This window comes from Doryrhamphus excisus, linkage group LG1, assembly GCF_037039965.1.
Source record: "Doryrhamphus excisus strain RoL-2023G ecotype Guam linkage group LG1, RoL_Dexc_Guam_v1.1, whole genome shotgun sequence".
Classification (NCBI taxonomy): domain Eukaryota; kingdom Metazoa; phylum Chordata; class Actinopteri; order Syngnathiformes; family Syngnathidae; genus Doryrhamphus; species Doryrhamphus excisus.
In genome coordinates, this window is record NC_136357.1 from 6,924,501 (window position 1) to 6,950,582 (window position 26,082).

At 41.1% G+C, this 26,082-nt stretch overlaps 3 protein-coding genes across 6 annotated transcripts; 2 read left to right on the forward strand and 1 right to left on the reverse strand.

The window, feature by feature from the left end:
- The first annotated feature begins 3,586 nt into the window (after positions 1-3,586).
- On the forward strand, positions 3,587-6,619 carry svip (small VCP interacting protein). 2 transcript variants are annotated; one of them, XM_058075186.2, is made up of 5 exons: positions 3,587-4,051; positions 4,232-4,282; positions 4,866-4,912; positions 5,243-5,353; positions 5,459-5,491. In XM_058075186.2, exons 1-4 carry the CDS (start codon positions 3,989-3,991, stop codon positions 5,322-5,324), a joined length of 243 nt encoding a protein of 80 aa, XP_057931169.1. In that variant the 5' UTR covers positions 3,587-3,988; the 3' UTR covers positions 5,325-5,353; positions 5,459-5,491. The 2 variants fall into 2 exon arrangements, with proteins under 2 accessions (XP_057931169.1, XP_057931170.1); XM_058075187.2 differs by lacking the exon at positions 4,866-4,912 and having other exon boundaries at positions 3,600-4,051; positions 5,459-6,619.
- On the reverse strand, positions 6,290-24,810 carry gas2a (growth arrest-specific 2a). Of its 3 annotated transcripts, none has more exons than XM_078788902.1 (8): positions 24,703-24,810; positions 20,817-20,978; positions 18,474-18,601; positions 15,151-15,292; positions 12,717-12,780; positions 11,587-11,800; positions 11,382-11,489; positions 6,290-7,701 (listed from the first exon to the last, which is right to left on the reverse strand). In XM_078788902.1, exons 2-8 carry the CDS (start codon positions 20,959-20,961, stop codon positions 7,471-7,473), a joined length of 1,032 nt encoding a protein of 343 aa, XP_078645028.1. In that variant the 5' UTR covers positions 20,962-20,978; positions 24,703-24,810; the 3' UTR covers positions 6,290-7,470. The 3 variants fall into 3 exon arrangements, with proteins under 3 accessions (XP_078645028.1, XP_057931157.2, XP_057931156.2); XM_058075174.2 differs by lacking the exon at positions 24,703-24,810 and adding an exon at positions 24,026-24,255; XM_058075173.2 differs by lacking the exon at positions 24,703-24,810 and adding an exon at positions 23,998-24,254 and having other exon boundaries at positions 6,293-7,701.
- Positions 24,483-26,082, forward strand: fancf (FA complementation group F). The gene is made up of 2 exons (XM_058075170.2): positions 24,483-24,596; positions 24,833-26,082. Exon 2 carries the CDS (start codon positions 24,875-24,877, stop codon positions 25,922-25,924), a length of 1,050 nt encoding a protein of 349 aa, XP_057931153.2. The 5' UTR covers positions 24,483-24,596; positions 24,833-24,874; the 3' UTR covers positions 25,925-26,082.

Below are 26,082 nucleotides of genomic sequence, written 5' to 3' on the forward strand. Positions count from 1 at the left end.
AAAGTGCAGATAGAGATTCTTAATCTCTTGGCAAGTGGTCAGACGAACAATGTATTTGTCTATAGAGTGTGTTTGTCTTACATGGCTGCACTCAGAGAGTGAAAAACTGTCATTAAAGATTTCAAAAAGGTATGGAGACATTACATAAGATCAATAGATGAGCAAGTACTTCATAGGTACACTTCCTGCCTTGATGATTATTTTTTGGGATTTATTTATTTGTTTTTGCTAGTCATCAGACTCCAAATTGTCCATAGGTATGAATGTGAGTGTGAATGGTTGTTTGTCTATATGTGCCCTGTGATTGGCTATGATAGGCTCCAGCACCCCCGCGACCCTTGTGAGGAAAAGCGGTAGAAAATGAATGAATTAATGCTAGTCATCATGTGACAAAGGCCGCACGGCGGTCGAGTGGTTAGTGTGCAGGCCACACAGCTAGGGGACCCAAGTTTGCATGTTCTCCCCGTGCATGCGTGGGTTTTCTCCGGGTACTCCGGTTTCCTCCCACATTCCAAAAACATGCTAGGTTAATTGGCGACTCCAAATTGTCCATAGGTATGAATGTGAGTGTGAATGGTTGTTTGTCTATATGTGTCTTGTGATTGGCTGGCGACCAGTCCAGGGTGTACCCCGCCTCTCGCCCGAAGACAGCTGGGATAGGCTCCAGCAAGTCCGTAGAAAATGAATGAATGAATCGGGATCTAATAACGACACAAACAAAGCCACACAAAACACAGACAAAACAAAAAAATATACGAGTAATGAAATATACATTACATACTATATAATAGAAATGAAGGTTAATGGGTCACACAGGTTAATATTTCTTGTAACATATTCCATCAATAGTGCAATATTCCAATTATTGCAACAGATGTCCCGTAAAGAATTAAATAAAGCATCTATTTAGGTATCAGTAAATGACCTTGCTTGACATGTTTATGCAGCATATGCCTTCAGACATGACGATATGTAGAACGACTAATAGAAGCTGTAGCATACATGCATTACAGAGCTCATTAGTGGACATCTTGGTTGTCACGTTCGTTTTTCTGTGTCTCAACATGGATATTTGTGCATACAAGATAAAATGAGTTGAATTTTAAGTGGAATTATTTTATTATATACACGGTCATGATCACTTCGACTTATATATTTCATATTCAAACAGTCACCTAAAGCCGATGAAGAAATCCAAAGTAAATGTTCTGTTTTTGGCTATTGTTTTTTTCTTTTTTTCCATCCAATTCCAGAACAGCTTTAAGGAATGACAGCTTTATCCAAGGTGAAATATCTACTCAGTGCTTCGCAATCAACTTAAAATGTTCACAGCATCCAGGAGGAGATGCTTTTTACAGATGGGGGCGACATAAATGTCTTGTGGTGCAACTCATCTTTTTTGTTTACAGTAAGTCGGTAAGTAAACATTGATTCATTGCATTACATTCTACGTTGTTGATGACTTTGGAGTTTTAATTGTTATTGAACTATCATTGATTGTTTATATGCATTGCCATTTACTTTGAGACATGAGCTTTTTGTAACTTTCTTCTCTTCTGGTCAAAAAAGTGTACTATTACTACATTATGACTGTGTTAAACTTTGTTAAATATACTATATGCTGTGTAAAACCTCAGTTTTACAGCAGTGTTATGGAACTTCTAACATGAATAACTAAGCATGTTTGTAACTGGAAACTGGAATATGCTCAATAAGTTTGACAATACATGCAGTAGTACAGTATATGCATATACAAAGTATGATGTGTGGACTACATTGTATTTACAGATAACAGAAACATACTTTCTGTAACAAACAAATAGGTTCTGATTAACTTACCTGAGGAGCCATCAACATCCTGACATACTGTCCCCTCCATGATACACTACATCAATGTACAATCGGCATCAATAACTTTATGATTGACATTATGTATGCCTGAAAGTGCTGCATAATCTCACAAGCCTGCCATTCCTCCTTAGTGCCGCACTTTGAAATAACCTGGATGCTGCAGCCAGGACGGAGGGGAGGAGTCTTAAGTGTTGAAGGGTGAAAACCAGCTCCAACATTAAACTGTCAAGCTGAATACTGATTTGATAGAACTGTTTTATAGAACATCACTCATACCCCTCAAAAGGCTTGGACGTCACTCCTCCATCTCTCAAGCAATTACAACAAGAGGATAATATATTTTCAAAAATGGGCTTGGGGTGAATTTGATGGAATAAATCAATGCACGTTGGATTGGAAGGGTCATAACTTTGTTCCATTAGAACAGTGGTTTTCACACTGGGGGACCCGGCGTTATGGCAGGGGCCACCATGTTTAATTAACCTTCTAACCTTTAGGCACTACACTTTTCATTCATTCATTCATTTTCTACCGCTTATCCGCAAAAGGCGCGGCACGGCGGTCTAGTGGTTAGCGCGCAGACCTCATAGTTAGGAGACCCTCGGCCATCTCCGTGTGGAGTTTGCATGTTCTCCCCGTGCATGCATGGGTTTTCTCCGGGTACCGGGTACTCCGGTTTCCTCCCACATTCCAAAAACATGCTAGGTTAATTGGCGACTTCAAATTGTATGAATGTGAGTGTGAATGGTTGTTTGTCTATATGTGCCCTGTGATTGGCTGGCGACCAGTCCAGGGTGTACCCCGCCTCTCCCCCGAAGACAGCTGGGATAGGCTCCAGCACCCCCCGCGACACTCGTGAGGAAAAAGCGGTAGAAAATGAATGAATGAATGAATATCCTCACAAGGATGTCAAGTGGGCAACATATGACACAAGTATATACAAAGTAAATCCAAATTGCATAATGGTCCAGTTCATAGATGTAGTGACATCAGGAGAGTTTGTCAGCGGGATCAGACCTTGTCCGATTCTGTCAGGGCGAGTTCCAAACAGTGGCAACCTCTGCTGGACCCCCTCCCCAACAAATGAACATCACCACTGCTTTCTATGCTATTAGAAGTGTATTTCCTGCAGCAGGAGTGGCTACTCCCATGTTTATTTTTTACATTCACCCCAGTTCAGGTATTTTTGAACTTAAAGATTAAGTAGTATAATACAGTATAGGAAAAAAAACTTTGTCATAAGATATGGCCTGGTCACATTGTATAGCAATGGTAGTCAGAACATAACTGTTAAAGTGGTTATTGTATGACTAATTCTCCTTTTTAGCCACAGTAGTAGTGCTATTGCACCAGCCCCTGGAAAATGTATGTGTATGTGACTCCTAAGCAGTGTTGGGCACATGTCAGCTTATTCAAAACTACTTTAGCCTTGTTATTGTAATGTCGCTTAAAAATTCCTAAATTCCCTCTTTATTTGGGCTTGTTTTCAGCAGAGAGCGAGTCGCTTGTTTCTCTCGCGAGACCTGGCGACACTGCCCCTGAGTTGTGTTCAATATCAAGTCGTTAAACGACTCTTTGTGACAATGTATATATCCAACACACGCACTTAAACAATGTAATAAATGAGTCCTGGGGATACGAATCATAGCAAAAAGCTAAAACTCACTATTTTGTACATGAAATATATACACTCCGAAGTTTACTGGTCATTTTTAAGCAACCCTTCCGTTTTCGTGTTCTTGAACACCGCATCGAGTGATGTAGCGTTCAACTCTGACTAGAGGTATACTATTTGGCTTAGATTTAAAGCGTTAAATACTATTTTTTGCGAATACTGGGACGCCTAAACAAACGGTGTTATGATAATTTTTTAAGAGCGTGGTTTGTTACGTCACTGGCAGAGCGATGCTTCACATGGTTATGGCTATTAGCTTGAATGCTAACGTTGCCAAATAACGGCGACGTCATGCCACAGGAACCCCCCAATGCATTTAGGAGTAGAAGCTGCTGCTTTTCTTACTTCTCCATTTCCACCCCACAGGAAAGTTGATGCAACCTTCTTTTTTTAGCATTAGTTAGTTTTCAAATTTAGTACCAAAAAGCAAATTTGCTGCGTTGCCTTTCACTGTTTGGAAGAATGGGGATGTGTTTACCGTGCCTTGGTGGAGCAGTCGACGACACTGTTGACACTCCAGATCAAGTATGTAACCATGGTTAATTCTACCATCATTATCCACACTTTATGCATGCATAGTAGGGCGTAGATGTGCCATAAAGTCATGTTTTTGTGTTACCTCATTGACATGCTAGGTTTGGCTAACTGAATGTAAACTAGATTTTTTGGTTTACACTGCGAAGCTAAAGAGTTGGATATTTCCAGGAGACGAGGAGGCGACAGTTGGCTGAGGCGGCAGAGAAAAGACAAAAAGAGGTAAATGGTGAAAAAAACACACTAAGTAATTAACACATTGGCAGTACAATAAACCGTTCACACGACCAGCTTGATGAACCGGTCACGTGACTCGCTAGTGTCATTTTTTTGTAGCCAGTGTTGTTTTTATGACATCTTGTCACGTCAAACATTAGAATTTTCTAGTTAGAGACACTTATAACTCCTCAAATCAGCTATAAAAATGTCAAAAGTACAATTTAAAAAGCTGGGACACACTCGCCTTCAACGCCGTGAGAAGGCGTGTCCAAACCTTGACTGGTACCGTAATACACGTCTATATAAGGCAATTACATTGTACTGTTTGTTTATCTGAGGAGTAGGATCAGAACAACTGGACTAGTCGATTGTAATTGAGGCGTGATGGTGGGTCCCACAGCCAAATCAGCTGAGAACCACTTTATTAGAACATAGGTCATTATTTGTGAAAATTTGGCCATTTAAGGTATTTGTGAATGCATTTCTTGTATATGTAAAGGGTAAACTCTTTCATTGTTTCTCAAAGTGACATGATAAATTTGATTGATTTAAGATGGGCTTTAGTGAGCAATGTTTTACTGTCCAGAAAAGCCACTTGCACATCCGTAAGAGCCACACAAAGGCTGTCACAAGGTAAGTGGGCACATAATGAAAACTTTTCCTGGCCCGGTGACCCTTTGGACTGTGCCTTACCTTAACTTCCACAACCTTCTGAGTCCCCTTAAAAAAATACTCACACTGTTACTACCGGTCTGACTCTACTACCACACATAACACCCACTCCCACATTCATCACATCTGAATCATTGCCTTTTCTGGCAGTCACATGTCACTTGGCTGGTTGTGATACACACTTTTTTTTTTACTAAATATACTATACAAAATTAAAATTGCATGTTTTGGTGCTGTTTAATGTGAAAGACGTAATGCCTAAAGTTTTATATTTGATTCTCTCTCCATCAGACGGCAAACAGAGGCGTCAAAAACCCAGAAGCGGTTGAAAGGAAAAGAAAAAAACAAGAAGAAATTGAAAAACAGACGATGAGCACGTCAGTGTCTGGTGGCGGGTTGAGGGTAAGTTGCTTTGTACCTTTACTTGTATTTTTTGTTATAATACCATCGAATTGTGTGTGTACTGTAATACTTAACTGTACTTTTCCGTGTGTGTTTGCTTTATAGTGGCAGGTGGGCTGAAAACAATACAAAAGGTCCAAAACAACAAAGGATTGCTGCAGGATGTTTGGAACTGCTGTCCACATTATTATTATTATTTATAGTTTTTTGTGATTATTTGCCTGTTTTCACGATAGTTTAACACAAACAGCTCCAGGTGCTTAATGCTGATCAACGTAGATGTGATTGGAGCAGCGGCACCCAAACTTGCAGTCTTGTTGCCAAGGTCACCTCGGCCAGTTAAAGTGATGCCGGTGGGTCACAGTATGTGTTATGAATAACACAGTCACCATGCAGTCACTATTTAACACTAATGGTCCAATTTCATGTGACTTTTTCAAACACAGTCTGCAGTTAAAATCCAAGAAAATAATGCAGTTAAGATTTTTTGTCATGCGCAAGATTACGACTATTTTCATAACCGTTGTGTATACTTGCCCAACAGCAATGCTAACAACAGAATGACTTCCATCATAATTTTAAACACTACATTTCTATCTTTGACTTAGAGCACAGTTTCACTTTGTTAGTGACTTTTATGGATGCTTAATTTAAATATGATCAGCGTTGCCATATGTAAGCACTTAATAATAATACAGAAACTGCAATGTATTGGGAGGCATTAAGGAATATAGTGAGAAACTGAAGGACTAATAAATTATTTAACCTTGACTAAGCTAAGTGTACTTGATCTGTAAGTGCTTTGGTTGCAAAGATAATCATGCCAATGTTATTTGCTACAATAAATCACATTTCTGGTATGACTGGATTTTGTGAGCTTTGTGTTTGCAGCTGCAGCCCTCATACCTGTGTTTTCTTTAGGGAATTATTGACAAGGCAACACAAAGAATGAGAACGTTTTGCCTGTTCGCCTTTAGAGGGCAGCAAAGTAAAACAAATGAACCCCATAAAGAAAACTTGACTCCATATTACATTCAGATTCAATCTGGTATGTTGCATTTAAACAGTTCAGTTACACTTCTTTGACACGTACAGTATGTAAAGGAACTCAAACAATGCACAACGATGAGCCAATTCAAGAAACAATACAAGCAGTTGATGTTTGCTAAATACAAGGATGAAGAGTCTTGAACCAGTCATGATGTGCTATATATATCACTATATTGACACTTACTATGGTACCCATTATGTCATTGGATGGCCATATCACCTCCTACTTCGGTACGAGGTGCATTATTAAAAAAAACAACCTTAAACTGTATTATGGAAAGCAGGAAGTGAACAAACGTAACAGTTACTGATTGTAAAAGTACCAGATGGAGGGGTAGGATTTAATAAGCTTTGCTTCTTCCTACTCCTTTTGAACATGTGGAACTGTGAATTGATTATGTGATGCATTCAATTGTAATCTGATGCATGTTCAAATGAAATAAAACCATTACAATCACAATGAAAGTTATTCATTCCAAAATGATTATAATACTTCACCTAGCAAGCATGTGTAATAAACATTGTTCAATGGGAATGTGCAGATTTTTTTATCAGTCAAATCACATAATTGTAGTCAAAAATATTGACTATTGAACAGTTTGAACAGTATGTTTTTTGTTGGAAACTTCGGCTCCACTGCTACAATCGTATGTACTTAAAAGTCACTGAAATTTCAAATGAAATAAAACCATTACCATAAAATAAGAAATAACTAATAACAACAAACCATACTGCGACTAAAGTTATTCAACAAAGCTTACATTTCTTAATTTTGTCTTTGGTTCTTTTTGCTTTGCGTCCACAAACATCAAGCACTCTCCTTACCTGTAAAAAATGTATAATTAAGTTACAATTTTAGAATAAAATCTTAAAGTCGGCATACAGTTACTAAAATACTTCCCACCAGAAAATAGTGTGCAAAAGATATAGGAACAAAATTGGTCACAATATTATGAATTTAAAAAAAAAAAAAAACACCTTCACGTTCACGTGTAGCCAGTTGAGTCATTATATTGCAGTGATGAATTTCAAATGTGCCGACGTGTCCCACAGCTATACCTCCAGCATCATGGGGCAGTCTCCTGTGTTGACTTTTTGCTACGGTAATTAGCCGCCACCACGAGGTAACTGTCGGGTGTCAGGTCCTTGATGTTGAAGCCCTTGCCGTTGACGGGGGACGTCTTCCCCTCCACACGGGAGATTTGAAGCATACGACAGGGGTCATGCTTGAGCAGGTAGCTCTCAAAAGTCTCCCAGCCTCCACCCACGCGAACCATCACGTGCTTGTTGTGCAGCATCTAGGCAACAGAAGCAGAATTTAGATATTTAAACCTGTATGAAGGACTCCTGCCCTTATAATATGTAGAGTAAGCTAATGCAGGGTACATGCAGAAAGAATTAGGACATATTCATAAAAACTCAGCAACATGATCTCATGAGAAATGTAGTAATAAATACAAATATATAACACACTGTTGTCATATGGAAGCAGTTAGGGTTATTTTAAGGTAGTGGCAATTCTACATTTGGGGCAAGTGATGGGTTACCCCACTAGAACCGGCAGAGGTCACTGTGTGGGATGTTTTTGTTACGCATCAACAAACTTGTATCATCATCTTCAGTGACTTTTAAGTACATAAGATTGTAGCAGTTGAGCCAAAGTTTCCAACAAAAAACATAAAAACTGTTCAAAAGTCAATATTTTTGACAACAATAATGTGATTTGACTGATACAAAAATTTGCACATCACATTGAACAATGTTTATTACACCTGCTTGCTAGGTGAAATATTTTTATGACCATTTTGGAATGAATAACTTTTTATTGTGATTGTAATGGTTTTATTTCATTTGAACATGCATCAGATTACAATTGAATGCATCACATAATCAGTTCACAGTTCCACATGTCCAAAAGGAGTAGGAAGAAGCAAAGCTTATTAAATCCTACCCCTCCATCTGGTACTTTTACAATCAGTAACTGTTACATTTGTTCACTTCCTGCTTTCCATAATATAGTTTAAGTTTTTTTTTTGTTTTTTTTGTCATGTACCGAAGTACGAGGTGATATGACCATACAATGACATAATGGGTACCATAGTAATTGTCAATATTTTTTTTTATATATTTTTTAATTATCTTTATTTACCCAGGCAAGCAATTTAAGAACAAATTCTTCCCAATAGATGGGAATGGGTTCTAGTCATATTTTGTTGTTGTATTGCATTGTGCCGCCTCCCACATCCGGGACATATTCCTACGCTTGGCTACCATGACAACCTACTGAAAGACATAGCCGGCACAGACATACTTCAAGGCCCTCAACATAAAAGTGCCTCACTATGGAAGCATAGCAGCCAACTACCTCATTAATGCGTCATTACAGTGTAGCACAGAATGCCTGTTAGAGGGCTGTGGTGGTTAAATCACCCCCCCCCCCTCCCCAAAAAAAGACCCTGGTTGTCACTTCAGTCTGAAATATGAGACTTCCTGCCTTACAGCGGCATAACATGCAACATTTATAAGCCTCTTAGAGAATCAATCTATAGGCCATTGGCAAGGCGGTGCTTCCAATCAGCCGCAGCAGGCCTTCAGGCTTTGTGACTATGGATTTAATGGACCTGTGTGTCACAGAAACGTTTCAATCATGCCGCTTTGGGACACGGGCCGTGCCGGAGAGACTTGGTTCTCCTTGGGATGGACAACGATCTGCAGGCGTACAGTTGACAGCACCACTCACAGATGCTGTGGAGTTAGTGGAGCTGCAGCCACCTCATTTATTTAGTCCTGGAGCCTGGAAATTCTATTCATCGCTTTTTAGGAAAAGAAGCTGCTGGCGTTTTTGATTAAAGACTCTTTACTGAGCTGAGTGACACGTAGAGGTCAAATGATGGAGGTCACATACTGTAATTCTGATAAATACCAGAGCTGTATCAAAAAGTTTATAATAATGCTCAGTTTTGATTGACACTATTAGAGTGTTTCAATATTTTGGTCACAAATATTTGATATAGCTCTTGAATTGGATCTCATTGTACCTATTAAAGCTGCACGGTGGTCTAGTGGTTAGCGCGCAGACCTCACAGCTAGGAGACCAGGGTTCAATTCCACCCTCGGCCATCTCTGTGTGGAGTTTGCATGTTCTCCCCGTGCATGTGTGGGTTTTCTCCGGGTACTCCGGTTTCCTCCCACATTCCAAAAACATGCTAGGTTAATGGGAGACTCCGAATTGTCCATAGGTATGAATGTGAGTGTGAATGGTTGTTTGTCTATATGTGCCCTGTGATTGGCTGGCAACCAGTCCAGGGTGTACCCCGCCTCTTGCCCGAAGACAGCACCCCCGCGACCCTTGTGAGGATAAGCGGCAGAAAATGAATGAATGAATGAATGAATGAATGTACCTATTAAAATGGACGTCGTAGCACAATACCATAGATTAACACCCTGCAGGACATTTCTGTTATTATGATGCAAACATGTTTATGTTAAGCCCTTTGATCAAATGGATTTCAGTCTTAATAAATAATAGTCCCCTTACTTTACATACATATGTGAGCCCAACACTACTTGTCCTTGGTTGCCCAGCAACCAAGCGATGAAGACAGAGGTATTCCGAAATCCAAAAGGTGTCAGAAAATGGTGCCAACTATGCAACATATTGCGCTATATATACTTTTGGCAAATAATCTGTCTGCTTTTTGTTGCAGAAAGTCAGTCTTTGGGTCCAACCTGGAATGTGATTTGGTTGCAATAATGTAGCCGCGATATGGTATTCTGACAGCAGAGGGCAGCCAAGAGTGAATTCTCTCTTCTGTGGCCGCCTCCTTTGGTGTGAATCCAGGTTGTGGGTTGCCAGGTAACCAACATCCCAAGAGAACCAACACTTTATGAATGTAATTCTGTACTAGCTAGAACATGGATCTTCTGTTTCGCCACTCGGGGGAAAGTTGAGTAACATTTCCATGACAAAACGGTACAGACGGACAGAATCAATGAAACGGCACAGAATCCGGTACTTGATCAAATATTTTGGAAATTGGTCATAAGATCAGATGTGAAAACTTGGCGGTTATTGTTCATTGGTAGCCATGCTTGGCTGGGGGAAATCGTCTGAAAATTAATTTCCAGTAAATGAGAACAGTTGGTTGACTTCTATTCCATATGATATTGACTATAGGGCTGGGAATCTCAGGGTACCTCATGATACGGAACACGATACATAACTCAAGATAACTATATTTATATAAATAACATCCTGTGATGGAGATAAACAAAAACAAATGAAAAAATAAATGTCATAGTTTACAGTTATCCCTGACAATATTGCTGTTCAATGATAGCTCACTCTCTCTATCCTGTTTTTAAAAAATATTAATATTTACTTAATTAGTAAAAACAATTAAATGATCGCTGTTTTGTGATTAACTATAGTGTATTATTAGTAAAAAAAAATGTTGAACAACAAAGGTACATGTAGTATTCTATCATGTCTGACATGATAGAGTGAAAATAAGTTATCCTCCTTTTCCGTGTGGAAGTGGTAAATTTCTGGCTTCTTTTTCCTTCTTCCCCACACTGTATTAGACCCTTTCTTAAATTTAGAATACAGTAAATGAATTGGAGCTTAACTAGTTAGCTCACTAGCTTGCTCACGGTTAAAGCTATGGCCATCTCATGTGTATCTGCACTGACGCCGTAGTCTGCACATTACAGTTGAGCAATGTGGTGTACAAAAAAAAATTGTGTAAAGGTATTTCATGTCTATAGGGCTTTAATAATGGTAATGGTATGTAGAAAGTTATAGAAAGGGTTTCTATGCTCTAACTATACGAAAATATGGCATTTATTAATATGGTAATGTTTTTGTGTGTAAACAGTATAACAAGAAACACACAACGTTTTCCCCATCATATGATTTGCTCGAGGCAGGACTGTGAAAACTGCTTAAAGTTGTATTGTTATAACAATGCATACTCACACGTATAAAAAGCATTTTCTCCCCCACACGATATCGACCCTGGGAATGTCTCTCCACATGGAATTTATTTGGACACCTGCAGGGGGGGTCGTCAGCGATATGTCTGACCTGTAAGGCACACACACAGACAGTACAGCAAAATAGACAGTATTATACAACTGGACATGTTTACCCTTGAGGTCAGCAATCACAACTGCTGACTTACAGCGTCATCAAGAAGCTTCCCTGTGCTCTTCTTGATCGACTGAGTGACTTTGGGAGGGGTGGGGGACGGGGAAGGAGATGGAGAAGGAGACCATGAGGGAGATGGAGGGAGATGCTGAGCTGGGGATGCAGGCGACGGAGGTGGTAGAGGTGCTTTCTCTTCCTGTTCTATCTCTTTTTCCAGTTTTATAAGGCCAGGAGGCTCCACGTTGTACCTGTGAAGGGAAATAGTCTTTGTAGTAGCATGCAGTGTATATTATAGGATTCATTCATTCATTCATTTTCTACCGCTTATCATCACGAGGGTCGCAGGGGTGCTGGAGTCTATCCCAGCTGTCTTTGGGTGAGAGGCGGGGTACACCCTGGACTGGTGGCCAGCCAATCACAGGGCACATATAGACAAACAACCATTCACACTCACATTCATACCTATGGACAATTTGGAGTCGCCAATTAACCTAGCATGTTTTTGGAATGTGGGAGGAAACCGGAGTACCCGGAGAAAACCCACGCATGCACAGGGAGAACATGCAAACTCCACACAGAGGGTGGAATTGAACCCTGGTTTCCTAGCTGTGAGGTCTGCGTGCCAACCACTCTTTCGCCGTACAGCCATTATAGTATTCAAAATATGTTTAGCAAATAAATAGTATGTATAGTATATATATATTCCCATCCAATACAAGAGATGTGTCAAAAATTGTATCTGTAACTAACTATACATTGTTTCTATATGTTTTTGTAATGGATTTCGGCTGCACGGCCGTTGAGTGGTTAGCGCGCAGACCTCACAGCTAGGTGACCAGTGTTCAATTCCACCCTCGGCCATCTCTGTGTAGAGTTTGCATGTTCTCCGGTTTTCTCCAGGTACTCCGGTTTCCTCCCACATTCCAAAAACATACTAGGTTAATTGGCGACTCCAAATTGTCCATAGGTATGAATGTGAGTGTGAATGGTTGTTTGTCTATATGTGCCCTGTGATTGGCTGGCGACCAGTCCGGGGTGTACCCCGCCTCCTGCATTTCCTCTCGATAGGCTCCAGCACTCCCCCCCCGACCCTCGTGAGGATAAGCGGTAGAAAATGAATGAATTAATGTATTGGATCTCAGGTGAGTGCATATTTAAAATGACCTGGTTGCTATCCGTCCCAACTGTAACAGGCAGAGACAAACCTCTCGTGGTTGCTTGTGAAGAACTTCAAAAGAAGAACACAGTGTTAAAAAGCTATGAGTGAGGATGACTGAACACAACACAGAAAAAAAAATGAGCTTACTGTTCAAACTACAATCAGCATGCTAACATGCTCCCAAGACTAATGGTAATGTATGTCGATCGCTTGCACACAACCTCACAAGTTGATGATGTTGATGATGATGATGGCCCTGGTCACTGGCAACCCATGCATGTGACATTCAACTCACTGTGCAATATACACAATATATAGGCTGCATGATGGCAAACCTGGTATTGTTGAACTGATATATCCCGCCATGGAAAGAGGGGAAAAGATACGAGCAGGAGGAAGAAAGAGACAGTTGTCAGCTGGGAAAGTGTTTCTGAGGGTGTTCACTCTGCGGATGGCTCACCGAGTGTGAAAACTTGGCCTTCGAAAAATCATTTGCATAGATTGAATCGCTTGGCAGAGGTCCGGATTACATAAATATTCTTGGTATTTCTGTTACTTCAAGGCTCACATGTTGTGCATATGACTGCAGGAAAAGCATTTCCTCACAAACACTGACATGAGACAACACTAGCGGGGAGAATAGCGCCTACCTCCCTCTTGGCTGAGAGAAACATTTGCACAATGCTGGCCTACTTTCTTCACGCTCTTCTGCCTGTGCTTTTGTTTTATTGTGCCAGTTCTGACAGAGCCAAGTACTCATAATCATGTTAGTATATTCATATTATTATTACCCTCAAGGAATGTGAAAGCAAGAGGGATAGGTATTATTTTGATGGCTGTGTTGTTAGCAGAGGTACTAAAAAACTATACAACTGATTTAAATGAAGATGTGGTGCTCAAGTACCCAAGAGGAATTTTTGGTGATGATGTGATTTCCCCCAAAAATCACCTACTTGTTGCAATGGAACAAGGGTTGTTGGGCCTTGGCAGAGGTTTACATTGTTAGTTTCATGGTTTTACATTTAAGGGTGTGCGATCGAGTGAACCAGAGCATTCACATTGCAGACATCTGCAAGAGTTCTACCTGGCAACAACATCTCAGCATTCAAGTGGCATTTCTGAGTCGATTTTGGTCTGTACTTTGAGAAATATTTTTCACATGAGGTCTATTCACTACGTTGTAAAAGCATGATACGCACCTAAACCTTCAGATTCAAACAAACACGTTTCCCATTAGATTATGTCACACTGCATAGAGTCAGCCATGGCATGTCTGACATGATAGAGTGAAAATAAGTTCTCCTCACTTTCTGTGTGGAAGTGGTAAGTTTTTGACATATTTGTCCTTCTTCCCCACACGGTAATAAACCCTTTCTTCAGCCATGGCATGTCTGATATGATAGAGTGAAAATAAGTTCTCCTCACTTTCTGTGTGGAAGTGGTAAGTTTTTGACATATTTGTCCTTCTTCCCCACACGGTAATAAACCCTTTTTTCAGCCATGGCATGTCTGACATGATAGAGTGAAAATAAGTTCTCCTCACTTTCTGTGTGGAAGTGGTAAGTTTTTGACATATTTGTCCTTCTTCCCCACACGGTAATAAACCCTTTCTTCAGCCATGGGAATGTCTGACATGATAGAGTGAAAATAAGTTCTCCTCACTTTCTGTGTGGAAGTGGTAAGTTTTTGACATATTTGTCCTTCTTCCCCACACGGTAATAAACCCTTTCTTAAGTTAAAATACAGCACTGATAATGGTAATTGTATTTAGAACGTTATAAAGCGGTTTTCTATGCTAACTATGAAAATGTTCCATTTATTAATATGGTAATGTTTTCGTGTGTAGACAGGATAACAATAAACACACAATGTTCTCCCATCACATCACATGTTTTGACACATTTTTGTAATATTTTTCACATGAGGTCCATTCACTGAGTACCTAAACCTTCAGATTCAAACAAACATGTTTCCCTAAAATTAATTATGGTGTATTATTAATAGGAAAAATATTGAACAACAAAAGTATATGTAGTATTCTAGCTACTAGGCATCAGCAAGATTCCATTATTGAGACATGTCATCAGATTATGTCACACTGCATGGAGTCAGCCATGGCATGTCTGACATGATAGAGTGAAAATAAGTTCTCCTCACTTTCTGTGTGGAAGTGGTAACATTTTGACATATATGTCCTTCTTCCCCACACGGTAATAAAACCTTTCTTAAGTTGAAATACATCACTGATAATGGTAATTATATTTAAAAAGTTATAAACAGGTTTCCTATGCTAACTATGAAAATGTTCCATTTATTAATATGGTAATGTTTTCGTGTGTATATCAAGAAACACACAATGTTCTCCCATCACATCACATGTTTTGACACATTGATGTAATATTTTTCACATGAGGTCCATTCACTACGTATGATACGCACCTAAACCTTCGGACTCAAATAAACACGTTTCCCCAACTCCAACCTCACGACACCAGGACAGGAAGTTGGCTGTGTTGTCCCGTGCAAAGAAAGATCCAGAGGGCGCACTCCGTCGGCATGGAATCCTTCGATAGGGAAGAACCTGTGCGATACAAACAAAGAAGGGAGCATTATATACATTACATACATATGTACATGTACCAGAATATTTATCTCCACCACTTCCTTCTCCGTCTGTTCTTGTTTCAGCTGAGGATTTTATTATACACATCAGTATTGGAGCCGCCGTGTCGGAACAGTAGGGCCAGTTTACCAGACTCACTATGATTGCCGATCAGATGACATGCTCGTGGTCCACAGCTCTCACACCATCTCCACTTGGGAGATTATGCGTCTTTCTGTGGTTTTTATACAGGATATGTCTGCGTATGTGCTATGAGAAAGGTGCAATGAGCTCATGGGAGAAATATGCAGGCTTTTGTGGGTATTTTTCTTTTCTTTCCAGGCTCCCCTATGGGCTGTTTTTGCGTGAGGATCCTTACTGTTAACGAATGACTTTCCTGGAAAAGTAACCACGGCCATAATTACATTAAGTGTGTGACCTAACAACCAATGTAATTCTTCCTGTAGTGGCTTTCTCCATTAGCCAGACATTTGCTTCTAATTTCTAAATAAAAGTATGGAAGTCATTTAGTGGCTGTTTATACAGGATATAACACAATGATAGTGTTTTGGCTGATTGTATCGATGGTGATAACAAATAGATAACAAAATGCAATTGTTATCTATGATATAGGACATATAGGATGGGGAGAATGGCGAGAAGCAGAAGCATCCTTTTTGGACTTGAATGAATCTGAATTAGGGCGGCACGGCGGTCGAATGGTTAGGAGACCAGGGTTCAATTCCACCCTCGGCCAACTCTGTGTAGAGTTCGCATGTTCTCCCCGTGCATGCGTGGGTTTTCTTCGGGTACTCCGGTTTCCTCCCACATTCCAAAAACATGCTAGGTTAATTGGCGACTCCAAATTGTCCATAGGTATGAATGTGAGTGTGAATGGTTGTTTGTCTATATGTGACCTGTGATTGGCTGGCTGGCGACCAGTCCAGGGTGTACCCCGCCTCTCGCCCAAAGACAGCCGGGATAGGCTCCAGCACCCCCCGCGACCCCCGTGAGGAAAAGTGGTAGAAAATGAATGAATGAATGAATCTGAATTAGGGTTAGCTGAGGTGATTTTCAGTTGTTTGTGGGTCACAGTGTGGACGACCGCTTATCACACAGTGTACACAAAGTGATTCAGCATGTTCCCTGTACAACAACAAATTGTAAACTTTTGTTACTTGTCTGCCAGGACCATCTGACGATATTTCTGCTTTCCCTTTCTGACTGTTCGATGCGATCAATAGCTCCTCTGTTCCAGGAGGTCCTGTGTCTTTCTCACGCTCATTGACTACAAGCATTTCCTCACATCTGTGCTGAGATCAGGAGACCCACGATCACCAGCACCAGCCGTGGCCCACTGCGAAGATCAGCAACTCACAGTGACGCGCTAACAAAGGAGTCTTGTGCTTCTTATCCACACTCGAAGATGTTTTTTTACATCCTCAGACAGAAGCATGTAATCACCCTAGACACCACATGGCTGCTCTAATGTCACAACTGACTAATGAAAACAGACAAATCTTTCTCGAAAGAAGACCTACCTGCTTCAAACCTGCCGTGGACAAATGTAAACTATACAGAGGAGCCATCACCAATTAAATGGCAGATGTCGAACTCAGCGATTCACAGACCCGTGACCAATTAATTTAAGTACCTTGCTCAATCATAGCTTGCCAAAAGTAGGAAAAGTTGATAGAGAAAACGGAACATTTAAAAGTCAATGGACCAATATATGTTCATTCTTCCAGAATTCAGTACCAAACCGCTCAAACCGTTTCATATGTTCTGAAACTGTAGCGCTGGTCAAAAGTGCAAATGTGACGCAAAATTACACTATCCATCGAAGTCTGATGTGAGAGTGTGGAAAATAACGTTGCATAGAGGCAAGTATGACAAAACTCAAACCTTCCTCTTTGCAAAACTTGGTAAACAGGATGTTAAATGTTCACTTGCCCATTCATTTGTCATTTGCAATTTTTTTACATTATTTTCTGCATTTAAAACCATAATTATTCACTATTAAATGTGTTTTGTGTTCAAATTTTCTGGTGTCTGGAATGAATTAATTACATTATATATTATTTTCAATGGGGCTTGCGCACAGGTCACACAGCGAGGAGACCCGAGTTTGATTCCATCTGTGTGGAGTTTGCATGTTCTCCCCGTGCACACGTGGGTTGTCTCCGAGGACTCCTCCCACATTCCAAAAACATGCTAGGTTAAATTGTCCATAGGTATGAATGTGAGTGTGAATGGTTGTTTGTCTATATGTGCCCTGTGATTGGTTGGAGACCAGTCCAGGGTGTACCCCGCCTCTTGCCCGAAGACAGCTGGGATAGGCTCCAGCACCCCTGCGACCCTCATGAGGATAAGCGGTAGAAAATTAATGAATTAATTATTTTCAATGGAAAAACTTGCCTTGGTTAAAGTCCGTTTTGGTTTGAGTCTGACCTCCTGGAATGGATTAATGACGCTAACCAAGGCACCCATTTATGTTAACTTGGTTGTAGGTCAGCTTCATCAAATGTTGTTCTATGTAAAAACGCTACTGGATCCCAATTGTGACTGAACTGCTGTCAGCAATTTATTCCTCCAACTGATGCTGTGTTCACATTTGCAAAGGGTATAAAGGGTTACATGATTTGAAAAAATATTATTATTATTATTATCACTGCTTCACCTCCTTCATAGAAACATCCCACCTTTTATCCAAAGCTCTGTCCCTAATGAAATTTTTAAATGCACAATTGTTGCAGCAGAGAGTACGATTTCATCTGCCATATTCAATATTTTCATCTGTCAGACACCATATGGACATTTATTGAGCGAGCAGTTCAATATGAAAAGCCTCTATTGATCTAATTGAGTGAAACTTAATATTTGTGTGTATCTGTCTCAGAACCGGATGGGAGTCAATAAAAGCTGACAGCTGCTGTGCTGTCCCCAGTCAATTACATTAAAAAGGGAGCAGTAACTCATGACATTTGATTTGGGGGGGGGGGGGGGTTGAAATGTCTGCTAAACTAATGACAAGGGTTTGCACAGCAGACAAATCTGGATTGTCGCAAATTCGTCGATTTAAAAGTGATTTGCTGTCTCCTCAGTCGGTATTAGCATAGCCATGATCGGGTAATAGTCAAGGTGCTCTGTACTGTACTACCTTTCTGTTGTTGAGAGGCATGTCTCCATTACTTTCCCTGAACTTCTCCTGCAGAGTCTCAGCCAGCTGGCACAGGAGGAAGCCGTTGTCTAAGCGTTCCATGAAGCTCTCAGCGGTGATTTCCAGTCCTGACCAAGAGGACACATAAAGTAAGAAGGACAATCTAGCAAAGGAAATTCATTATTAAAAAAAATGTGAATAGAAATGATATATCCAGTCCAATCCCAGTGGAAGGAGAACATGATGCAAGTAATGACACAAGAGACGAAACGCATAATGAAGCCTGGCTTGTGCTAGTCTGCACATGTTCATTGTGTTACATGAAGGCACCTTGAGGTGCTTCATTATGAACTCAAAGTGGGCATCTAAACCTGCACACTTATGTAAACCGGATTGCCCTGTGCACCAAGTAGAGGTACTGTAGAATGGTAATCAACATGTGGTTTCAAATTGACTGACTTCCAAAAGGTTCATTCTTTCTCAGTGAGATCATTGTGAAATTGGAGGTGGTGGCAAGAGGGTGTCTGTGGAAAGAAACTGGACAGTTTTGTTTTTTATCCTTTCTGTTTCTTATAGCAGGGATCTGGGGGTTCATAGCGTTTAATGAGTTCCAAATGTTGCATCGAGCCCAGAAAATGAGATTGCAATCTTGAGAAATACTCAGCGAGCTCCTGACTTACAGTATATGCACATGCGCCCCGTAAACTCCTGCTGTGTGAGAATAATTTATTCCAGAGAGGTTGAGAAGAAGCATTTCATTTTGGCTCCTCGGTCCTATAAATGTCTCTGCCTCCCATCGCATCGTGACTCATTATGATCGAACGTCCTGCTCCCCACTCAAACGGTGGACTTTTTCCTCAGCACTCCTCCTACCTAAAAGCTGTTTAGCCTAACAGGCCCTCCTGGAGCTTACAAGCACAAGGAAGCTTAAACTAATAGTACAATTTATTTAATGGCAACACTTGGAAGCACTTCAGCTTAGATTGTTCCAATGCACCTGCAGATACCATGCAGCAAGTTCTCTTTTTCTAAAACAACCACACACACACGGGCGGCACGGTGTTCGAGTGGTTAGCGCGCAGACCTCACAGTTAGGAGACCAGGGTTCAATTCCACCCTCGGCCATCTCTGTGTGGAGTTTACATGTTCTCCCTGCGCATGCGTGGGTTTTCTCCGGGTACTCCGGTTTCCTCCCACATTCCAAAAACATGCTAGGCGACAAATTGTCCATAGGTATGAATGTGAGTGTGAATGGTTGTTTGTCTATATGTGCCCTGTGATTGGCTGGCGACCAGTCCAGGGTGTACCCCGCCTCTCGCTTGAAGACAGCTGGGATAGACTCCAGCATGCCCGCGACCCTTGTGAGGAAAAAGCGGTAGAAAATGAATGAATGAATGAACCACACACACACACAGGTGAAAGAATGTTTGCAGCATGCAAACACAACATCAATTTAAAAGGGTTTAATTCTGCAGATATGCTGAACCTTCAATTAAGTGATATCTGTCAAGTTGAATGCACCTGGAATTGCACCGAAATTAGCACCAAAAAGGGTAAGTGTGCCTCTGAAGTCAAGATAAAACATCAGAATTCCAATCCTTATCATGCTCAACATCATATAAGATCATCTTTGGCTTTGTGTAACACCAATCTACTGTAATTAAGTGTTCATTGTATATAATGCATGCATTTCTTGTCATGAATGAATTCATTTGAGCCACAATTTCTCAAGTGTAATCTCTCATTTTACTTATTCATGCATACCTGTTGTCAATGCTTTGCTGCTTAACAAGAGTGAACAGTGTCATTTATTATGTAGCAGGGCTGCTGATGCTCCTCTACTACTACTACTACTACTACTCACTGGCGCTGCATTATCCCTGTGCCGTAATGATGCCCATTATTCAATTAAAGTGAATCTACAGGAGTCAGTGTGTTGTCAGGGCTGGCAAGGACTTCTCTGCTGGCCTAAACACTATTACAAACTGACCTGCGTTTATTACTTAAATTCTAGTATTTGTTCCATGAAATTGTAATTATCTTCATTTCATAGTGTGTCTCTTGGCCGTACTGTTTCTAGTACATGTATGTGTAGGCTTGATTTTTTTTTTTTGCTGTCTTCGGGTGTGAGGCGGGGTACACCCTGGACTGGTCGCCAGCCAATCACAGGGCACATATAGACAAACAACCATTCACACTCACATTCATACCTATGGACAATTTGGAGTCACCAATTAACCTAGCATGTTTTTGGAATGTGGGAGCAAACCGGAGTACCCGGAGTGTTTATGCATGAAATAATTCTGAAATTCACATGGAGTAAAAAAAATTGGATGCTCTCACCAAGCATATTAGTGAGCCACAGGGCAAGGTCTTCCTTCATGGGCAACAGGTTGGCTTCGTGTCGACTAGCCAGCCACTGGTGGTACTGCTGCATGTCTGTCAGGCCAGGGCTACTTGGATGTTTAGGACTCAGGAAGCTGCACATGGTTCCCTATGGAAAACCTGAGAAAGACACACATTAAGTGCACATTCCCAAAACAAGTATCTTTTCAGCCAACTAGTGTGCTTTACAGCAAGGACTCTAAATACGTAGAACAGACTACACCATGGAGCAGAAAGTCTGCCATGATGGTGAGCAAAAAAGCTGTGTACAATGTATTCACTAGTGGCAAAAAACTAACTTTAAGTCAGCAAACTAAACAAGGCAGCAGGCCTTTCTGCCAAATGCAGCCTGGCAAGGGACTGTACTTTACATCGATATTTAGAGAAATATTTAACTGCTCCTCGGCGCCTGTAATGTGATTTCATTGACTGAGCGAAGCGACTCTCACGGCCTTTCAATAATATCCAGCTTTGCCAAGTGTTCAGTCTAATGTGAAAATCTTTTGTCTCCAGCTTCAAGCCAGGAATTCCACCACTATGACTCCGAGCATGCACGTGGAGGCAACACGGCATTACAAAGATGTGATGTTTATGGTGTTTTGTTAATTTTAATGACTTTGTGCCGTGGGAGTACATTGTGCTAAAACCTTATCTTGTTTAATACACTCATACATGCTTGTATGTATAGATACATTATTGTATATAATAATATATACAGTATATTGTGCTTATACAGTATTATACCATATATATGTAGCATATTGTATAGATTTTTTTCTTTTTCCTTACTATGTATATCATTCGGAATTTGGATGAGTCTGTTCCTGACAATTATCCCTGTTCTTTCCCTGCTGTGTGCGGCAACAGACACTTCTACCCCAGGTTGCCATGGAAATTAGTATGTGGAAACTTCCCTGTGACAACTTTTACCTGTCTTTTTTTATTAGGCACCAATTGTGCTGACTCGGGCTGCATAGCAGTCGAGTGGTTAGCACACAGACACAGCTAAGAGACCAGGGTTCGATTCCACTCTCGGCCTCGGTACTCCGGCTTCCTCCCACATTCCAAAAACATGCTAGGTTAAATGGCTGTCTGAAATGTTGTTTTGTCACACATACGAGTATTAGCCCTTATGGTTGGCAAATGGTATGCAAAGTTCAAGAGGAAGCACGTCCACCGAATATGAAAAACTTGTTGGTGGATGAAAATGACCTAAAAATACAGAGGCTTTGTGGAAAATGTGAGGAATCTAACCTTTAAAGCAGTCTAACATTTCATGGTAATTTAGAAGTTGGATGACACCAAATCACACACTACAGACCAACAGTCGACATCAGTAGGATGTACACCAGGGTCATGTTGTCTTCATGTTGTGACACTGGGTTAAAAAAATTGGCAGAGAGGCCGTCTACATATAGGTGATCGTCAAATAGAATTACATAATTGCTCACGGTGCAACAAAGCGAAAACAAAACACATCTATGTTATGTTAACACCTCCTTGTTTACTTCTCTGATGACCTCCTCAATATATTTTGCATCCACCCAGCCATTCTCTTCCGGTTATCCGGGTCTGGGTTGTGGGGGCTGCAGTCTCAGTAGGGAAGCCCAGACTTCCCTGGCCCCAGGCACCTTCTCCAGATCCACCAGAAGGACACCAAGGCGTTCCCAGGCCAGATGTAATCCCTCCAGCATGTCTTAGGTCTTTCCCGGGGCACCGTCCAGTGTACAGTTTTCCGCAACCGGGACGAAAACCGCATTGAAACTCTTGTAGCAGAGGTTTTTATGTTAAAGGTTTAAAAAAATGTAGAATGTACACACTTGACGGACCTGATGTTGCCCGCAGGCCAGTGTTTGCTCACGCCGTTCTACAGTAGTAAGTAAGCTTGTCACCTTACTTCACAAAGTAGTGATTGTAAAATTATTGTGTAAACTGTCATAATCATTTGGAGTAATTTCCTTAGTTTGCACCTTTTAAAAATGTTTTCTACGAAGCCTCTTTCTCGTGTCTCAGCTCTGTGAGGCCGAGCGTTCTCCTTTAATACTGTACTTCATTTAATTGATGTATAAATTTTGCTCAAAAGCTACATTGTTCTCCAGAAATGTGACATTTGAAGATATCCCACTTGAGTTTGACCCACATACATGTATTCCTCCAAAAATATCTCTAAAAGAAACAACCAATTGTTGCGCTGGTTTGGCACCACACTGTTGCCTGACCTCCTCAAGTGCAGGTCAAAAAACATACCCAACCTTGCCTCTCCTCGAGACTTTCTATGTGTGCATACAGCCCCCTAAACCTGCCAGCTACAGATGTGCTTCTCAAGAGCCAGATTCCAAACCCAGATGTTGACTCGGGATTAGGAACAGAAGATCTGCACAATAATAGTCAAATATACAAAGATGTAAAGGTAAACATTCCTACAGACAGAGGCCTTGTGACTGCCGTGAAGGCACCATAACATACCATGTCTGGGACACACAGATGGGAATTTCAGCAGCTGAATAGTACACATTTCTAAAAAAAAAAAATCAAGAGTGGCTCTGTTTCCTTAACCGGCTCCGCATGTTATACACTCTTCTCGCACAAAAATGATGATTTGTCCATTTAAACAGAAGCACAAGCTTCATTGTGTGTGTGCCGTGTTTCAGGTTGTATCACTTGCAGAATTGAACTGTCAACACAAAGTTTCTACTCCGTGCAGTCGTAAAACCTCATATGTGATCCTGTGCCAGGTTACACTTGATGCATTGATTTTAAGAGCATCTGGCCTTTCATAACCCATATGCATTACATACACTGTCAATAAATAACACAACTGTCATAGAATATATGGATGTATTCCTTTGTTGTTATGTCTGAATTTGTCTTAATAAATGGGTTTTGTTGCTAAGTCTTTATTCACTTTACATCTGTAGGATGGATGTTCATTCAACAGTGGCTATAAATATTAAAAGTTTCACAGCAATATTCAGGCTGGTGACTTATGACTCAAATCTGTAAGCACCCATTATTGTCTTTAAACTGTCAGCAAGTGACAATTAATTGAATCCTTACTTTCCTTTTTAGACCAATCTGTTCACAGTTAACAACTTCCACTGAAACTGAACACAAAAGTCGAACAATTTTGAGTGCTCACCCTCAGAGTTCAGCTGCTGCGTGCGTACCTTCTTCTCAGTCGTCCTCTGAGCTGCATTGCAGGCTCCCACTTTTCATGCTTTCCACTTTCCACCTACAGTTTAAACTGCAGGGCTCGCAACTGTAGTCTGAACTGGGAAGGTCTTTTCTCATTTGCACAGAGATCCAACTACACGCACGCAGATACGCGCGCACGCGCACGCGCACACAGCTGATGGGAGTGAAGTTTGATCTCGCCAACTCCCTTCACCAGTATGGTGCCTCATTAACTCACCGTGACAAATCTGGGCTACATTCAACGGAACGGCTCGATAAATTGGCCCATGCATGGTTGTATCCCCTCTCTGTGACGTTAATTATATGGAAAAACAACCAATATAAACCGCTTTGGTTGTTGTTTGTCAATGTTTCTCCGTTATTGCGATTTTCTGCACTTGTACTGTACTTGTATCTGTTGCACAAAAGTAAACAATACCACTGAAGCCTATTTAAAACGCAGCTTTTATTTTGAAGGTGCCGTGCCTGCCGCATAGAGTGTGCCACTGAGCATGCGCAGAAGTCCGAGCGGCACAAACAAAAGAAGAAAGTGGCAAATGGAACGTGAGTTTAATGTTTTTTTGCTCTTTAATTTCAGAGTGTTAATAAATAACTGTCATATACATTGTATGCGCCACATATTGGAGTTGTCTTTGAAGCGTGTACTTACTTGACGTCCGTTAAAGTACAACGCTGTCAATGTGGCTAGCCGACTATCGCTACCTAGCTAGCATATAGCTTCAATAGCGTTTATGTGGTCTTCATAAGCCAACATTTTTGGTCATTTCTGCCCTTCTCAGTGGGAGTCAGAGCCCACCGAGGCTCCAGAGAAAGAGCGCCGCATGGAGGCAGTGTTGAAGAACTTGTCGAACACTGTCGAGCTGCTGGCGGTGGCGGCGCGGAGCAGTGACGTCCATCACTGGGACGGAAACACTCTTTCCCGGGCATTTCATTGGGCCTGCTACTGCGAGCACCTTTTCTCCAGGTTTCACCACAACCCCAAAATAAGAGGGATTATGGAAACGCAATTACAGCACACTAATAACCGTTTGCGAGCTGTCTTTAGTGACTACACTGATGTGTCCTTTTTGGACCTGTCCCAATGCCAGCACTTGTTGCTAAGAGGGCTCCTAAAAAACACTCACCTCCCTCTCTCCATCATGAAGATACTCTTTGACACAAAAGCACCAGGACACATTGAACCAGGAGAGTATCCAGACATCACAGGCCTTTGCAGTCACATCATTCAGAGCAAATCTGCGTGCAAAATCTTAAGTCCTCTATCAGACAAGTCAGCCGTTGGTGCTGATGCTCAGGTGCAGGCAGCCATGTTGATGGAGAGCCTGCAAGCCTTGCTTGACTGTGATGGAGAAACTTGCCGGGCGCAGCGTTTTCTTGACTCTGTCCTCCAGGGATGCAAAGAAACGGAACATTTGTGTCTGGTCCTTGCTGCTGCTTTGCTGACGGGAGGAAACACACACGCACAGGCTGCCTCAGTGGATTTTCTCCTGGACTGGATCCAGCAAACGCACGGTTTGCTGCAACACATGTGCTTTACATTGCCTTCTTCTATTGTTAAAGACCTGGCTAAAGGACATGTCAAATTTAGAGATGCGTACTGTGCGGTTCTTAAAAAGGAGGCCAGCAATATGGAGTACTGCATTAATAATGGCGAATGGGTACAAAGCAGCGCAAGTTCTAAAGTGTCTTTTCAGGAAGTGACTGAGCACTTTGTGACCTTGCTTGATGCATGTCCAGCCTGGAGGAGCACCGTAGAAGAAGAGCTGAAGGAATTGAAATTATCTGATGGAGACTTTGATGTCAGAGGACTGAGTGTATGGGGGGACCTATTAGCAGAAATACATAAACGTCAGTCACAAGTGGATGGATAACGCTCTTTATATTTGTTATATTAATTCATAAATGCTACATTATTAACATCTTACGGCCTTTCTGTGACAGCCTTGATATTTCCTCTGCAAAATCACATTAAATTAATGTAATGAGTTAGCTACAAAGGATTGGAAAATAAACCTAATTTTAAAAAGTG

Bases quoted from the DNA above. Each gene is read 5' to 3' on its own strand.
- svip (XM_058075186.2), top strand. From the start codon at position 3,989: ATGGGGATGTGTTTACCGTGCCTTGGTGGAGCAGTCGACGACACTGTT. The intron at 4,052-4,231 runs GTATGTAACCAT...GGATATTTCCAG, and splicing joins CTGTTGACACTCCAGATCAA to GAGACGAGGAGGCGACAGTT. The intron at 4,913-5,242 runs GTAAGTGGGCAC...TCTCTCCATCAG, and splicing joins CACACAAAGGCTGTCACAAG to ACGGCAAACAGAGGCGTCAA.
- gas2a (XM_078788902.1), bottom strand. From the start codon at position 20,961: ATGTGCAGCTTCCTGAGTCCTAAACATCCAAGTAGCCCTGGCCTGACA. The intron at 18,602-20,816 runs GTGAGAGCATCC...CCTCTTGGTCAG, and splicing joins GTGGCTCACTAATATGCTTG to GACTGGAAATCACCGCTGAG. The intron at 11,490-11,586 runs GTAAGTCAGCAG...TGTGCCTTACAG, and splicing joins GGAAGCTTCTTGATGACGCT to GTCAGACATATCGCTGACGA.
- fancf (XM_058075170.2), top strand. From the start codon at position 24,875: ATGGAGGCAGTGTTGAAGAACTTGTCGAACACTGTCGAGCTGCTGGCG.